The sequence below is a fragment of the Rhinolophus sinicus genome, chromosome 2 (genome assembly GCF_057876585.1).
Source record: "Rhinolophus sinicus isolate RSI-liver-muscle chromosome 2, RSI-T2T, whole genome shotgun sequence".
Lineage (NCBI taxonomy): Eukaryota > Metazoa > Chordata > Mammalia > Chiroptera > Rhinolophidae > Rhinolophus > Rhinolophus sinicus.
Window position 1 is genome coordinate 128992122 of NC_142502.1, and position 14136 is coordinate 129006257.

The 14136-nt window shown below is 40.2% G+C and overlaps 1 protein-coding gene across 1 annotated transcript in view; it reads right to left on the bottom strand.

The window, feature by feature from the left end:
- DNAH6 (dynein axonemal heavy chain 6) overlaps window positions 1-14136 on the bottom strand; it is a 248121-nt gene that overhangs the window by 148323 nt on the left and 85662 nt on the right. The window contains exons 22-30 of the mRNA XM_019756389.3: window positions 12347-12527; window positions 10298-10394; window positions 7581-7800; window positions 6591-6755; window positions 6396-6506; window positions 4913-5038; window positions 4672-4827; window positions 4220-4381; window positions 2063-2200 (exon numbers count right to left, since the gene is read on the bottom strand). Of these exons, the coding sequence (XP_019611948.3) occupies window positions 2063-2200; window positions 4220-4381; window positions 4672-4827; window positions 4913-5038; window positions 6396-6506; window positions 6591-6755; window positions 7581-7800; window positions 10298-10394; window positions 12347-12527 (1356 nt within the window). The remainder of the gene's footprint in view (window positions 1-2062; window positions 2201-4219; window positions 4382-4671; window positions 4828-4912; window positions 5039-6395; window positions 6507-6590; window positions 6756-7580; window positions 7801-10297; window positions 10395-12346; window positions 12528-14136) is intronic.

Genomic DNA, 14136 nt, shown 5'->3' on the forward strand with positions numbered 1-14136 from the left:
AACCATGACCATGCTGTGCAACAGGTGCTATAGGGGAGGTGTGTGCAAAGCCCAGAGGGAGCAAAGCCATAAGAAGAGTGGGAAAGCCTGCTTGAGACCTGAAGAACAAAGAAGGACATTTCACGTATATAAATAGGGGCAGCTATTCCAGTTGAAGGGGGCAGGAACAAGAAATTGTATTGCATGTTTGGGAAATGACCAGCTATTCACTCTGGTAAAGGATAAAGTTCTAGGAGGAATGTGTAAGGAAGCCGGGGCCTAAGCATCAAGGATCTTGCATGCTAGGCTAAGGAATTTAGATTTTGTCCCATGGGCCAGGGGAAGCAGAGAAGAACTATGAGCAGAGTGATAGCGTCAAATTTGGCAATGGAGAGGTTGGACAAACAACAGACAGGAGGTCTAGTAAGGAATCGTTATTGGGGAGATGACAAGAGTCAGAATTATGGAGTTATCATTGGGGACAAGAGGCATCTAGCAGATAAAATTAAATGGACTTGGTGACGGCTTAGATTCTGGAGTTGATGGTAATGGGAAAAATCCAAGATGAGTTTCAGGTTTCTAGCTGGGCATTGGATGAAGGAACAGATATGAAGAATGCAGGGGATGACCAGGATGCCGCTGAGAGATGTGTCATATAGCCTGGAGGAGAAAATGCTGGATGGTACAACTGGAGACCAATCCTGCTGCCACTAAATTGCTGTTTGTGCTATTCAAACCTGTACATTTCTGTGCTTTGGTTTCTTCATCTAATCCAGGGGATGTATTTCACTCCAACTATCTCTTCTGGCCACTAGCAAAAGTGAGGATGAGGCTTAGTTAGTCTCAGATGTACTCCTACCTTTCTTTTGCTTTACATGGTTGCTCTCCAGTTGGCAAGGCTTCAATCCTTCCTCCATTCCCTTTGGTCCTTTCTCCCTTCCCCCCATACTTGGCTCTCAGCTAATTGCTCATCAAAGTGATAATGACTCACAAGTTATGCTATATCTGGAGGTCCCTGCTTTTAATACAGCCTCCCCCCGCACCTTTCCCCGAGGATCTGGGAAGCAGGATGGTGTGTAGTGAAAGGAATGCAGACATTTAGGGTTACATGGATTTAGGTGTGTATCTTGGTTGTATGGTGTTCCCAGAAATATTTTTAAATTTCTTTGAATCCTTTTCACCTATAAGTAACTTGGGGAAAATGCCACCTACTTCACATAGGTTTAGGGTGAAGATAAAATCAGTGTAAAGTACAATGATTTGTACAGTTTAGCAGCTCATTAAAGTCCAATTTCTGCTTTCTTTTTACTTGTTCTATAATTTGCTTTTCTGCAGAGGTGATAATCAAAATATTTAACAACTCTTTAGTAGGGCACCTTCAAATGAGAATCATCCCTGCCCCTAGAGCAAGAGCTGGATCCAGAGGCCCCCCCTTGCTATGTCAGGATGAACCCTTAAGAATGATCCTAAGGAGGACAGGGGCTGATTTTTTTTTTTAATGGTGGGGCTGGGCCACATTCGTATCTTCATCTGATTCTACACTCCTTGGCTTTTCCAGTCCCGTGAGTTCTGGAGAGCCAACCTCCTCCTAGATTCCCCAGCACTCCTCTGCCATCTTTTCTACCAGCGCTAGGCTGAACTTGGGGGCCATCTTGAAGGCAGTGGAGCCCGGAAGGCAGCATTAGAGAAACCTAGCAGAGAAGTAAATGTCAAAGGCAAGAACAAGAAAGGTGAGGAAGAAAGCAGGAGATGGAGGAGAGAGGGACAGGGTGTATGTGCATCTGTGTGTGTGTGTGTGTAGGGCTGGGAAAAAGAACAGGGTTCCATGAGGGCAGGAACTGAGTTTCACCAACTCTGTTCCCCAGCTCCCAGCACAGTGTCTGACAGAAGGTTGTTTCTCTGTGTTGCCTGGATGAGGAATTAATTCTCCCAAACTAAGTCACGTTGCTGTAGTGCTCACCAGTTACACCGGAAACGTGGAAGAGGCAGGCTAAAGTTAGCATCGCCCTTCCATGCAATGTGCTGTAAGTTAATTACGAGCTGAAGAAATGCTGCCTCCATAGACGAGTGCCCGATGCCTTACCTTCGCAGCTTTGGCATTCCTAATGGTTATGAGTTGCTGTGCGATGACGGACAAAACTTCTATGTCAATTCGATTAAATTCATCAAAGCAGCACCAAGCCCCTGACTGTGCCAGACCGCTGAAGAAGCGTCCCATCATCTGAAATCAAAATCACACTGTTCACCTTTATATTACGTAGCTGAACTCCTTCAAAAGTTAAATTTTCAGCTGAAATATTTTAAAAAAGAGAGGTGGTATGTACAAATAAGCAAACGTTTTAAGTGAATATTGGGCTATATCAGAAGTTAGCACCTTTCTATTAGAGGAAATATCTTTTTGTTTCTTTCTAAATGATTTGTCTCTTTCTAAAAGAACATGTCCCGGAAACACTAATTTCTGGAGATGCTTCTGAAAAATAAGTATGATTTACTCTATGAATGAAAGAATTGCTATTTACTTGGACAATTTAAATGATAATACTGTAAATTTAGACATTATACAGGTATTTGTGTAACTTTTAGAAAAATGACAATATTAGCTCTGTGTGTTAGCGGCCAAAAGGCATCCATGGTCAAATACATTTAGGATTTGCTGAATTAAATAAAGCTAAACAGATTTCATAAATGTGGGGCTTTATAAAGTATGTAATATGCTACCCTGAGATGTGAAAACCTAGAAGGGAAATGAGGATAGTACAGATTTTTGTTGTTGTTGTTGTTCTGCGTATTTGAAGTAGCATTCCAAGAAATATACTTTGGGGAGGTGCTATTTCACATACTAATTATTTCACCGATGTCTTTCCTGTTACTGAGAGGCTCTACATCTTTCCTAAAAAAGACATCTAAAGCCGTGACCAACAGAGTTACTGAAACAAGTGTCACTAAACACGAAGTGGTTACTAAAGCAAGCAATAGGTTCCTTCTCTTGTTTCTGCTGTGAAGGCTCCTGCTACCACTTTCCCAGTGGTATGGGTGAGGTGGGAGTGGCAGAGTGGGAAGTCTTACTCTTGTCACATGTTTCACTTAGTCTTTTTCTGAGGATCCTATGGACCCTTCAAGAGATGTGACTTTCCAAATTAGGAATTAACATGTTAAAATAGCAGTTCTCAAAGTGTCATCTGGAGTCCCAGAGTTTCTTTCAGAGGGTCTGCAAGGTAGAAGTATTTTCATAATAATACTAAAATGTTATTTGCCTTTTTCACTCTCATTTTCTCATGGGACTACAAAGTATGAAAAAGTTATTGATGTGGTTTCAGTTTCCACATTGCAAATAATCTTCAAGAAAATGCTACTTATCAAGTTTTAGTGTAATGTCAAAGAAGAATATCAACAATTATCTGAAAGTTATTGAAATATTGCTCTTTTTTTGAGTACATATCTGTGTGAGGCTAGATTTTATTCAAATACTTCAACCAAAATAACATATCTCAATAGATTCAATGCAGAAAGCAGATATGAGGAACTGGGTGTCTTCTATTATGCCAAATATTAGAGATTTTCAAAAATATAAATCAACGTCACTCTTCTCACTAAATGTTTTGTTTGGGAAAATAGTTATTTTTCACAGAAAATATGCTTATGCTAACATGTAATGGATTTATTACTATTTTAAAACAAATAAATATTTTAAATGTATTAGTTTTAATTTCTAACATGGTAAATATCAACAGATGTAACATATATATATATATAAAAGCTTATGAGATCTCAATAATTTTTAAGAGTGTAAAGGGGGTCTCTGACCAAAAAATTTGAGAACTGCTATATTGACAAATCTTACCATGAATTCTTACCTCCTACATGTTTCATTTTCAACATACAACTCTCTGAATCGCTCATCTCTTTCTGTAAGCTTATTCCTTGTTCCTAGATTTCCCTGCTGTTTTATCTTGTATTTCATCTCTCTTCTTTCTACTTACTGACATGAATAGATTTTTAATTTTACCACCATTTGGCAAATCCTCCCCCGGCCTTGATTCCTACACCTTAACCACCCAGACCACCTTATGTTTGTTGACTCTCCTCCTTTGTGCTATTTATTCCACTTTAACCATCCTCGCCCACCAGTTTTCACTTGCTTTCTATCACCCCATTTTCTCCTTCTTTTGTTATGTCATGTTGCAAGTGCAGAAAACCACATAAAGCACTTAATGTGAGTGTTCAGATGCCGGGACTGTACCTTATAGTCCAAACCATCAGAACAGTTGAAGACCACACACTGGATGGCAAGAGCTTTTGCTAGGTCTTTGGTAGTCTCGGTTTTCCCAGTGCCAGCAGGACCAGCGGGCGCACCTCCCAGGTCCAGCTGCAAAGCCCCCATGAGGCACAAGTAGCAGCGATCCTGAAGAAATTGATACATTGTCATTGTTGAAGGGAATTGACTCGCCACAAATTTCTAAATCCTTTCCTTTCTATAGAAGGAGAGTCATTATTTTCTATGCAGGTTTTATAGCAATTGAGATACACTCAAAGATCCAGGCACATAATTAATTAATGCAAACCTCTGCTTCACAAAGATATATTCATAGTAAATCCTTTCAAGAGTTAATATCATATGAAACTTTTCCAGACTATTCTGATTAAAAAAAAGCACTCCTGTGTCAACATTAACCAAGGCGATCAGAAACTTACCGTGAGAGGAGTAATTACTAATCTTGGGCATGCACCCAAATATTCATAGCCGTAAGTGTACTGAGAGAGCGCCATTCGAGCCACACAATTATCTATGTCTATATCCCAATAATAGCGCAGTTGTCTCTGCCAGTCAAAGGAATCGACTTCCTCTACCTACAGAAGTGATAACAGTGATGCACATATTGGATACACTGATTTCACAAAGAAATATATGACTTTACTTAAATGAAACAGGTACCTTGGCTTGAACAAGTTCGGTGACTATGTCTCTTGCATGCACATCGATAGTAATTAAGGCTGTTATGATGTTTCTATGTAATTTAGGAAGACTGCCTCGAACGGTTGCAGCCAGGGCATTTAACCTCTAAAATAAAAGAGAAATCATCATAAATGAATTTTCAAAAATCAATATATATATATATATATATATATATATATATATATATATACTGATTTTTGAAAAAAATAAATATATATATAGTTTTGCTATGAAATTTGGAGAAGGCATTTGCCAAACTATCTAATTTTAAGAATCTAAAATTCTGTGACCAAACAGAACAACAGTTTAACTTATTTAATTCCTATAAGACTTCTAAGAAGTACATACTATCTTTAACCCCATTTTCCATTAGAGGAAACTGAGGGTCAGAGAGGGTAAGTAACTTGATGGCAGTCACACAGTTATGAAGTGGCAAAAATGACACTTGGGTAGACATATGCCTCAGGAAAGCCTGTGCTCATATGTCGCTAGAGAACACTGTTCTTCCTAAAAATTAAATAAGATTAAAGTAGTACGCCTCATTTTGGGGGGGTAGTGTTTCCTTTGATAATCAGAAAATGTGAGCATTTTAAGCAGGCCAAAGATTGATGAGATAAAAGCATTTTTGATAGATTGAGTTCTAGAGTCTAACTGAAAAGGTTAAATCTTTTTCAAAGAAGTGCGGTTGGCCCTTTTCAGTCCTGACGGCCTTAACTGCTGTGCTGAATTTTCACTCAGTGCCAACCCCAATCAGGGAACACTCCACACAGAAGTTAACAGAACTTTCCTTAGGGAGTCTTTTCTCTTCTCTGGGGCTTTTTGAGTCAAAATTCTGTTGAGGACCTTCAATTCTATTGAGGACCCCCCCCCCCCACACCTTTCAGTTTTAAAGGTGATTCTTTAAAAATGCAATGTTGCTTGGAAGTAGAGTTGAATTTGGAGTTAAAGATTAGGCATAGCTGGAAAATGGCAGTTCCCAACTATAGCTTAAAAATTCTTGTAGGATGGCATATAGATTCATTCAGTTATTTATTGTTTTATTGATAGTTGCCTGAGGGGTCTCTAAAATAGTAGAAAAGCACATCTTGAACCGAAGAATAGAAATTGCACAAACCCTGCGCTTTCCTGGATTGAATAAACTTCGGTGAGAGAGATCCAGGACCTAGTAAATACAATCTCTCCTTAAATGTTGCAAACCATTATAATCCTGACATTTTCCTCTTGAATTGTTTTTTCCCATTTTTATAAGTATTCATATACAACACTACATAAACACCAAAGTAATATTTCTAAGAAAACTTGAACATAAATGGTTTCAGTTAGAACCTCAAAGCTTTGGAAGTCTTGTCAGAGCGCTCAATTTTTAGAGAAAGTGAATTTGCATTAACCATGCCAATAAAAACCCCTGAGAACATCTTGTACAGCAATATGTTCAATGTCACCCTTTTTAAAAACATCTCACCTCAAAGTTGAGTTTTTCAAAAGCTTCCAGGGCTTCTAAACGATTACCGTCGCTTTCCAAACACTCAGTCAAGTCACGGCACCACATGATTTGAGAAATGGTCAGGACCACCTGCATGGAAACGTCTTCTTTAAGTGTGTGACGCGTGTCACCAAATAGGGAGTTAGAGACACAAACTTAAGGAGTGGGATTTACTTGAGAAGCGTGGCCGGCTGTCACCCATTCTGTCCGCGGTTTCCCCTGATAGTCAGCTATGGCCGCTTTGCACAGGCGGCGCAAAGACGTGAACATGGCTTCTTCCACTTTACCGAGCCATTCCTCCACATTGCCTCGGGCTTTGAGGCCTTTCCCAAGGCTGACCTAGAAGATAATCAAAGCATCGTAAAAATGTATGTGGGCTCCTTCAGTTCCATGGATACACCACCATTCGCTGACTAGACTGAAATCCTGGGCATGTCCCTGCACAGTTGCCATGTATGGAATGCTCTTCCCACCATGTTTCCTCTCCATTCTCCTTGGCTGCCTGTGTGTGTGTGTGTGTGTGTGTGTGTGTGTGTGTGTGTGTGTGTGTGTGAGAGAGAGAGAGAGACAGAGATAGAGAGAATCCTCTGTGAGGTCACTTTGTCCCCCTAAAGGATTCATTTACTTGGTGTTTACTGTGCAGTGCCCTAGCGACACTAATGGGTCAATAACATGCCAATAATGACAACCAACTTGTTTGTAGCACCCACTGGGTACTGTTATAAGTAGTTTACATATAGTAACGCCTGAAAACCTCAGCATCTTGTTCATTAGGCACTATTACCAATTCCCCTTTTATAGATGAGGCTAAAGGTTGGGACGTGAATCAGGGGGCGTAGCAGGAGAACGGCTCTCGGAACCAGTCCACTCTTGTGTCTCTGTGGAGAGTTGAGTAAGATGTGGCTCCATCTTCTCCACTCTGTTCCCAAGGACAGAGCACATGCCCCTGTTCTGGCATTTACTGTGGTGCTTTTCAAGTGTTTGTTTGACTATGTCTCCACTAGCGCTCTTTGAGGGCAAGGATTTTATCTTGGTTAAGTCCGAAACTACAGAGTACCAGTAGCCGCTGCACTTGCTGAGTGCTTAGAGTGGCAATGAATAAACCTCGACTCTGGAAGAGGAACCAAGTTTACCTTAAAGAATTAGAAACAGAAAGCACCTCACCCTTTCTCCCTCTGGTGACAGCATTGCTAAAATATCATTAGTATAAACTTTTTCTGGCTCTCCCTCCATAGTAGGAATTTTTCCTTCAGCAGGAAGTAGGAAAGCAAATTCGAGCTTTGAAATGGAGTCAAAGCATTTCCTCAAGTGCGGCTGCACAGCTTGGGGATTCCGTGTCTGGGCCAAAATCTCCAAAAGTTCATCATTTGACAAGAAGTAAAATCTGGATTGAAAAAAATACTTAAAATATAACTTGAAATTGTTGCAAAGCCTTACATAGACATAAAAGATAAATCCCTTGGCCACATCTCTTCCCCATCCATTGAGTTCCTGGACCTCTAAGCCTACTTTTCTTGGGTTTCTGGGGAACGTCACATGTCTCTAAACATAACTGTCATGAAGATTAGTGTGGCTGCATCTCTAACATCTAGAATTAGTGCCTGGTACAGAAAAGATAGATATTTTCATAAAGATTGTAATAAATGCTAGGTCTTGCTATAACACTGATTTGGTCACATGTCTTTGTTACTTGACTTTGAACTTCTACAGTGAAGATATATACTTTGTTTTCCCTAGAATCTAGTCTAGTACCTCATTCATACGCGGTATCTAGTATATAATTTGTTAGATAGATGGATGGGTGGCTACAGGGACTTTATTTGCTTCTGTGAATATATGCATGTGGGCCACACTGGTGTGACCTGGCATGGTATTTTCTTAGATCCTGCCCAAAGGGGCCATTTGGAAGCATGAAGAAGACCTTAGGAAAAGAACTGGAGAAGGGGTATACTTGGATGCTCAGGATGAGGGCAAAGGAGAATGGCCTGACCAAAGAAGATGCTTCACTTCTGTGAAGGAAGGTGCCCAGGAGAGATCCCTTGGGGTGGGAGGAAATCCCAAGCCAGTGAGCCCAAGGCAGGCTTCACATGTGAGAGAGGGAGACAGATGGGTAGCAGCCAAGTCAGGCTTCTCCTGTCACCTAGCCTCTCCCCCCTTTCCCGCTCCAAAGTGAAGACCTCAGAAACCTAATAGGAAGTGGGGAAGGTTGAGTGCCACCCATTTTCATCACCACGGCCACAGGGTTGGGCCAGGGAAGGGGGAAGTGTTAGCTTTAAAGGAAATTCAGAGTTTTGATCATTACAGGTCGTTTATCGGGTTAAGGTGACAAGAGGTTTTTTTTGTATTATTATCTGAGAATGACCAGAAAATTCATGAGGCTCGATCAAGATTTTGTCGAGAGGGGCAGGAAGAAACTAGCCCCCAGCAAGGAATGCAGAGGCAGTCATTAGTTACAAATAAAGATGTTTTTTGTTATACTCTGTCAATCCTGCTTCTTTAACATAGTAACACATACAGTCATAATTAATTAATCCCCAAGCCTTGTTTTCAACTAATGAACCAGATAACTATAAAGGTTGGACTATGAGCCCTGTGAGAGCAGGGACAGCATTGTACTCATTTTGTGTCTCCAGGACCTAACTTGTCAATGGCTCATAGGAAGTTTCCATAAGGCTTGTAGAGTGAAATCAATGCCTCCTAGAGCCTCCTGACATAATAAACACTGCTGACCTAATTGATGTAATGCTAAACAAAAGGGAAAAATAGAGCTGAGACTTTTTTGGTGTTCAGTATTTTCACAGGTAAATTTGTGCTCGTTTCTTTAAATATCAAAAGCAGTGCACAGATTTTCTTCGGCCTTGGAAGATCCAGGTTGGGAAACACTGATTTAAGAGTGAAATAGACAAAAGGCACATTCCAAACCTCAAACTCTCCCATCTTTTTCCATGAATGACATGTTAGTAAGATTAGTGTAAAAATTTTTGGTAAGATTCTTTAAAGCCCAATGACTTCTGTTAAAACTCAATCACATCTTCTTGCTCTTGCATTTCCTGTGTATACACATCCTCTGTCCCGGTACTCAGCAACGACCTCTGTCAACCAAATAACCCAGATAAGAATCTAACTAACCCTGGCTGCCTCAGTGCTTGTCCTAGGACACAACTTAACTCTCATTTGCTTAAAAGCTAACAGGAAAAATCCATCATAGATGAACCACGTTGCTAATGTTCTCCAGTTACGATACAATACACCCCAAGGACTGAAGTTAGGAGTTTTTGCTACCGTCAGGTAGTCATACTATGATCTCATATAATTGTATCGTAACAGTTTATTGGCATGACTGTCCACCTGTTAACCACGAACTTCATTAGGGCAGAGATTGGCCAGCTCCCTTGCATCATCTGTACTGTACATAACATTTGGTAAGTTTTTAGAATGCATAGGTCAGTAAAACAATTTCATTTAGAATTTGTGAAATGATCTCTCAGACAACTTCTACAGTGACATTCTTAGGAAGGACACCAAGTAACCTAAAGAAACCTGCTCAGGCAACAGAGGTCTCTCTATCTGTAAACATACAGACCTGTGGACACACAGACACATGCGGGCGTACATATACACACCCAAATGCTGCCATCAAGGATCCTTCCAGCACCTCGGGTAGTTACCCAATTAAACATTTACGAAATATTGTATCTCCCCTTGAGAGTTATACTCCCTAATCAAGATGTTAGCTGGATTGCCATTATTGCATCTATTTTGTGTTTCCCTCTCTGATTCCCTAATGTTTTGAGGTTATAGTTTGTTTTGGAGTATATCCTTTTCAATTAATGGATAGTCTTAACCACTAAAAAATATCATAGGTTGCTTTGTAAACTTACCGTGGAAAGATAACTCTTTTTGATTCTAAATATGCCTCTAGACACTTCTGAATTTGGTCAAGTAGTGCGTTATTGTTTTGAAAAGTCTCCAGAAGTCCTGTTCATTGAAAAAAAAAAAGATGTTTGTAAAATCCTGTTAAAATAAATAGAGAATATAATTTTAAGTGGAAGTAAAATATATTAACATTTTTAAAGCTTTGGTTTTATTTGATAAAAACAGTCTAATAAATTAAAATTTGTGGGGTTGGTTAAGAATGTTATTATTTTTAATAATATTAATTTTAATATTAATTTTAATATTTACCATAGTTGAAGAAGTATTTAAATTGAAACATTTTCAGCTGGCATCCCTCACCTTTCAGGGGGCTGGGAGTGCAAACCAAATAGTTGTCTTCTTAGATGCACACGCACATCTCATTCTCTCATTCCTACCAGTTTCTGCTCAAAAGCAACTTTATCAAAAAGGCCTCTCTCTGTCTGTCTGTCTCTCTCTCTCTATCTGTCTCTCTGTCTCTCTGTCTCTGTCTCTCTCTCTCTCTCTCTCTCTCTCACACACACACACACACACCAGCCCCCACCTACTCTCTGGCCCCTTTACTCTGCTTAGTTTTTCTTCACAGCTTTATCATAATCTGAAATGATATGTACAGGTCTACATTTCTTTATCTGAAATCCCTAAGAAATCAGATTTTTTTTTAAATTTCAAAAGTTATAGAATAAGTCTAGTTGGAACTGGGGCAGCACTCTGTAATCAAACACATTAATATTTTTACAGCAAAAGGTTTGAATACACACATTATGTGGATGGGCCAGGCAGAACAAAATCCTCTCAGAGATGTCCGTGTCCTGACCCCCAGAGCCGGAGAATGTGTTTATGTGGAAAAAGGAACTTGGCAGGGGTGAGTAAGTTAAGGATCATGGGATGGGGAGATCATCCAGTGGGCCCAATGTAATCACAGGGGTCATTGTAAGAGGGGAGGCAGGGGGATCAGAGGCAGAGAAGAAGATGTGATGACAGAAGCAGAGATTGGAGTGATGCAGCTGCTGGCTGGAAGGGGACTAGGAGCCAAGACATGTGGGCAGCTTCTAGGAGCCCCGGAGTTTTAAAGCTTTCAGTTCTATCATACCGTATAGTGTTTTCCTTTCTGCTTCTACTTTATGTAAGAGTCTTTGGGCAAAGAGGATAGGCCAACAGGCTGCCTCTGCTTGGCAGGGAAGCTGGCTGGGGGTATTCACCAGGGTAGGTTATGTGGTGCCATTTACAGAACCACAAGCAGGCTTGCTGAGGCTGTAATGCAAAGCATAAAGTTCAGGAACTACGTATGTGCCCCTGGAAAGACTATATCCCTAGAAACAAAACTTATTAAAACACATTGCAACCTTGACATTAGAATTACAATTACTGGTGACATTTTTAACTGGTTTTAATGAATTAATTAAAAAATCAGGTATGGACATTTGTATGGCTCTAAGTCTGTGCGAGCTTGAGCATAATGGGTCAGTGGAATATAACTGTATGTCTTGCAGTCAAAATTATGAAATGGAAGCATGACTGACACTCTGTGGCAGCATACTCAAATTTAAAAGACAGCAAAAAGAAGCAGATTTCTTCTGCGCCCAAACTATGAACTAAGCTGAGAGATAATAATAATAATTAATAATAGTAATAATAATAATAATAAACAGTGTTCGATTCACATTGCAAGAGTGTCAAATGTACTCAGGGTGGCTGGATGGTTCAGTTGGTTAGAGCACAAGCTTTGAACAACAGGGTTGTCAGTTCGATTCCCACATGGGCCAATGAGCTGCACCCTCCACAACTAGATAGAAGGACAATGACTTGGAGCTGATGGGCCCTGGAGAAACACACTGTCCACCAATATTCCCCAATAAAATTTATTTAAAAAAATGTACTACAAATACTCCTGGGCATCAGTGCTGACTAGAATCAGGGGTTGAACCAGGTACCTCATATTATTAGATTCTTATAGGTGATAAGCATTTTAGATGATTGTAAAGTCTTCTTGTTTTTAAACTTTTGTTTTATACCTGGCTGAGTAGCTGCTCGAAGTGCATTAGGCAGCCGGTTCACCTTCCTCATGATCTCTTTCCATGACTTATCCACCTGGAGGAACATCTTGGCCTCTGCAGGCAATTGCCTCTGAATATCCGGGGCATTAAATATACTTTCTAGGTAGAGCCAGTTTCTCTGGCAGTTCAGCCACTCTTCCTAGGAGAAAAATATGGGCATTATCAATATCTAACCCCAAATTGAAAACATTTAGTTGCATTAAAAATAATTACATGGAGACTCACTGTATCTTTTTCCTTTGGGGGACTTCTCACAGGTCCTTTGAAATGAAACCTCTTTAAAGGGTCCAAGACTCACTTCAGCCTAATTTCAACCCATTTTCTACTGAGTAGAGTTATAATGAGTCTATTGTGTGGTAACCAGAATGGACCCAGAGAAAGAGGATTAAATGCCCAGAAGAGACATTTTGGGAGTGGGGGGTAAGTGGGGAGGACAAGATACTTACTTAAAGAAATCTGAAATGTTGGGAAGTGGTAAGGTTAGTGACTATTTCTAAATATAGAAAAGGGTTATCAAAAATTTTTTTTTCAATTATGTGTATATTCTTCCCTACCCTTTTTTACAAAAAGAAATATGATCCATTTTCTTTAATCAAAAAAGTAAAACCTGCTTGTGACAGAATATGTGACAAATACAGAAGACTGGGAGGAAAAGAACATCACTCATTGCTTCTCCTCTTAGAGACAATCACCATTCCTCAAAGAAACCAGAAATGCAGTGTCAGAACTGAAGTGTGTAGACCGTGCCCTTCTCCGTGCCTGCTGTCATTGCATGTGTAGCCCCAAAACCCACGAAAGATTTTCTCACTGCTCACTATAGATTTGGGAGTTACATGTAAGCCCTAATGTTACAGCTACTCCCTGGTTTATCTCAGGTCTCACACTTTCTATATGGTTAATTCTCTGGAGGGTCCCCACGATGCAGCTCTGGGTTCTTTTAAGGATCCTCTATGAAAACATGTCCTTTACTTGGATCTGTAGTCTGTCCCTTCATAGGGCTCAGCCATCAATACAGAAGGCTGGACAGGGGTCAGATTAGAAAGTGTTCCTTGAAGAGGGTGGACTCCTGAAAAAGATCTCTATGAAACAAAATTGGAGTAAATTGTCTTTTCATACTAGTGTCTGTTATTTCACAGGTAACTTTTCGTATTAGAATATAAATAAAGCTAAACATAATTAGATCAAGCTAAAAATCTGAAGTCCAAGAAAGAGATTGGATGGGAACAAAATGAGATCAGTGTAAGTGGGTTCTTTGTTTTACTATGGGATAATCCGAGGTAGGATAAAATAAAAAGGAGGTGTTTGCCACAAGGAAAGCTACCAAGGAGACTTCAAGCAACAGTGAGTTTTTTTCCAGTAAGTAGGAGGTTGCTGTGCAAGACTCTTCAGGTGGCCTGCAAGATCTGGTGGTCACACCGTTGTGTGATACTCTCCCGGGTGTTGGGTCCTGGCTTCCAGCCATGTAGAATATGGCAAAGGTAATAGGATATATACAGTTATGTGTACATTCATCTTGCCAGGACACTTTCTCTTCCTTGCTAGATTGATGAAGCAAGTTGTCATGTCAGGGGAACTCCACAAGGAAAGAAAAAACCAACTGTGGTCAACATGTAGGAGCTGAGGATGGCCTCCAGATGACAGCCAGTAAGAAATCAAAGGCCTTAGTCCCAGAGTTGCAAGGAAATAATTTCTGCCAACAACCTGAGCTGAGTGAGCTTGAAAGTGGATCCTTCCTTACTTGAACCTCT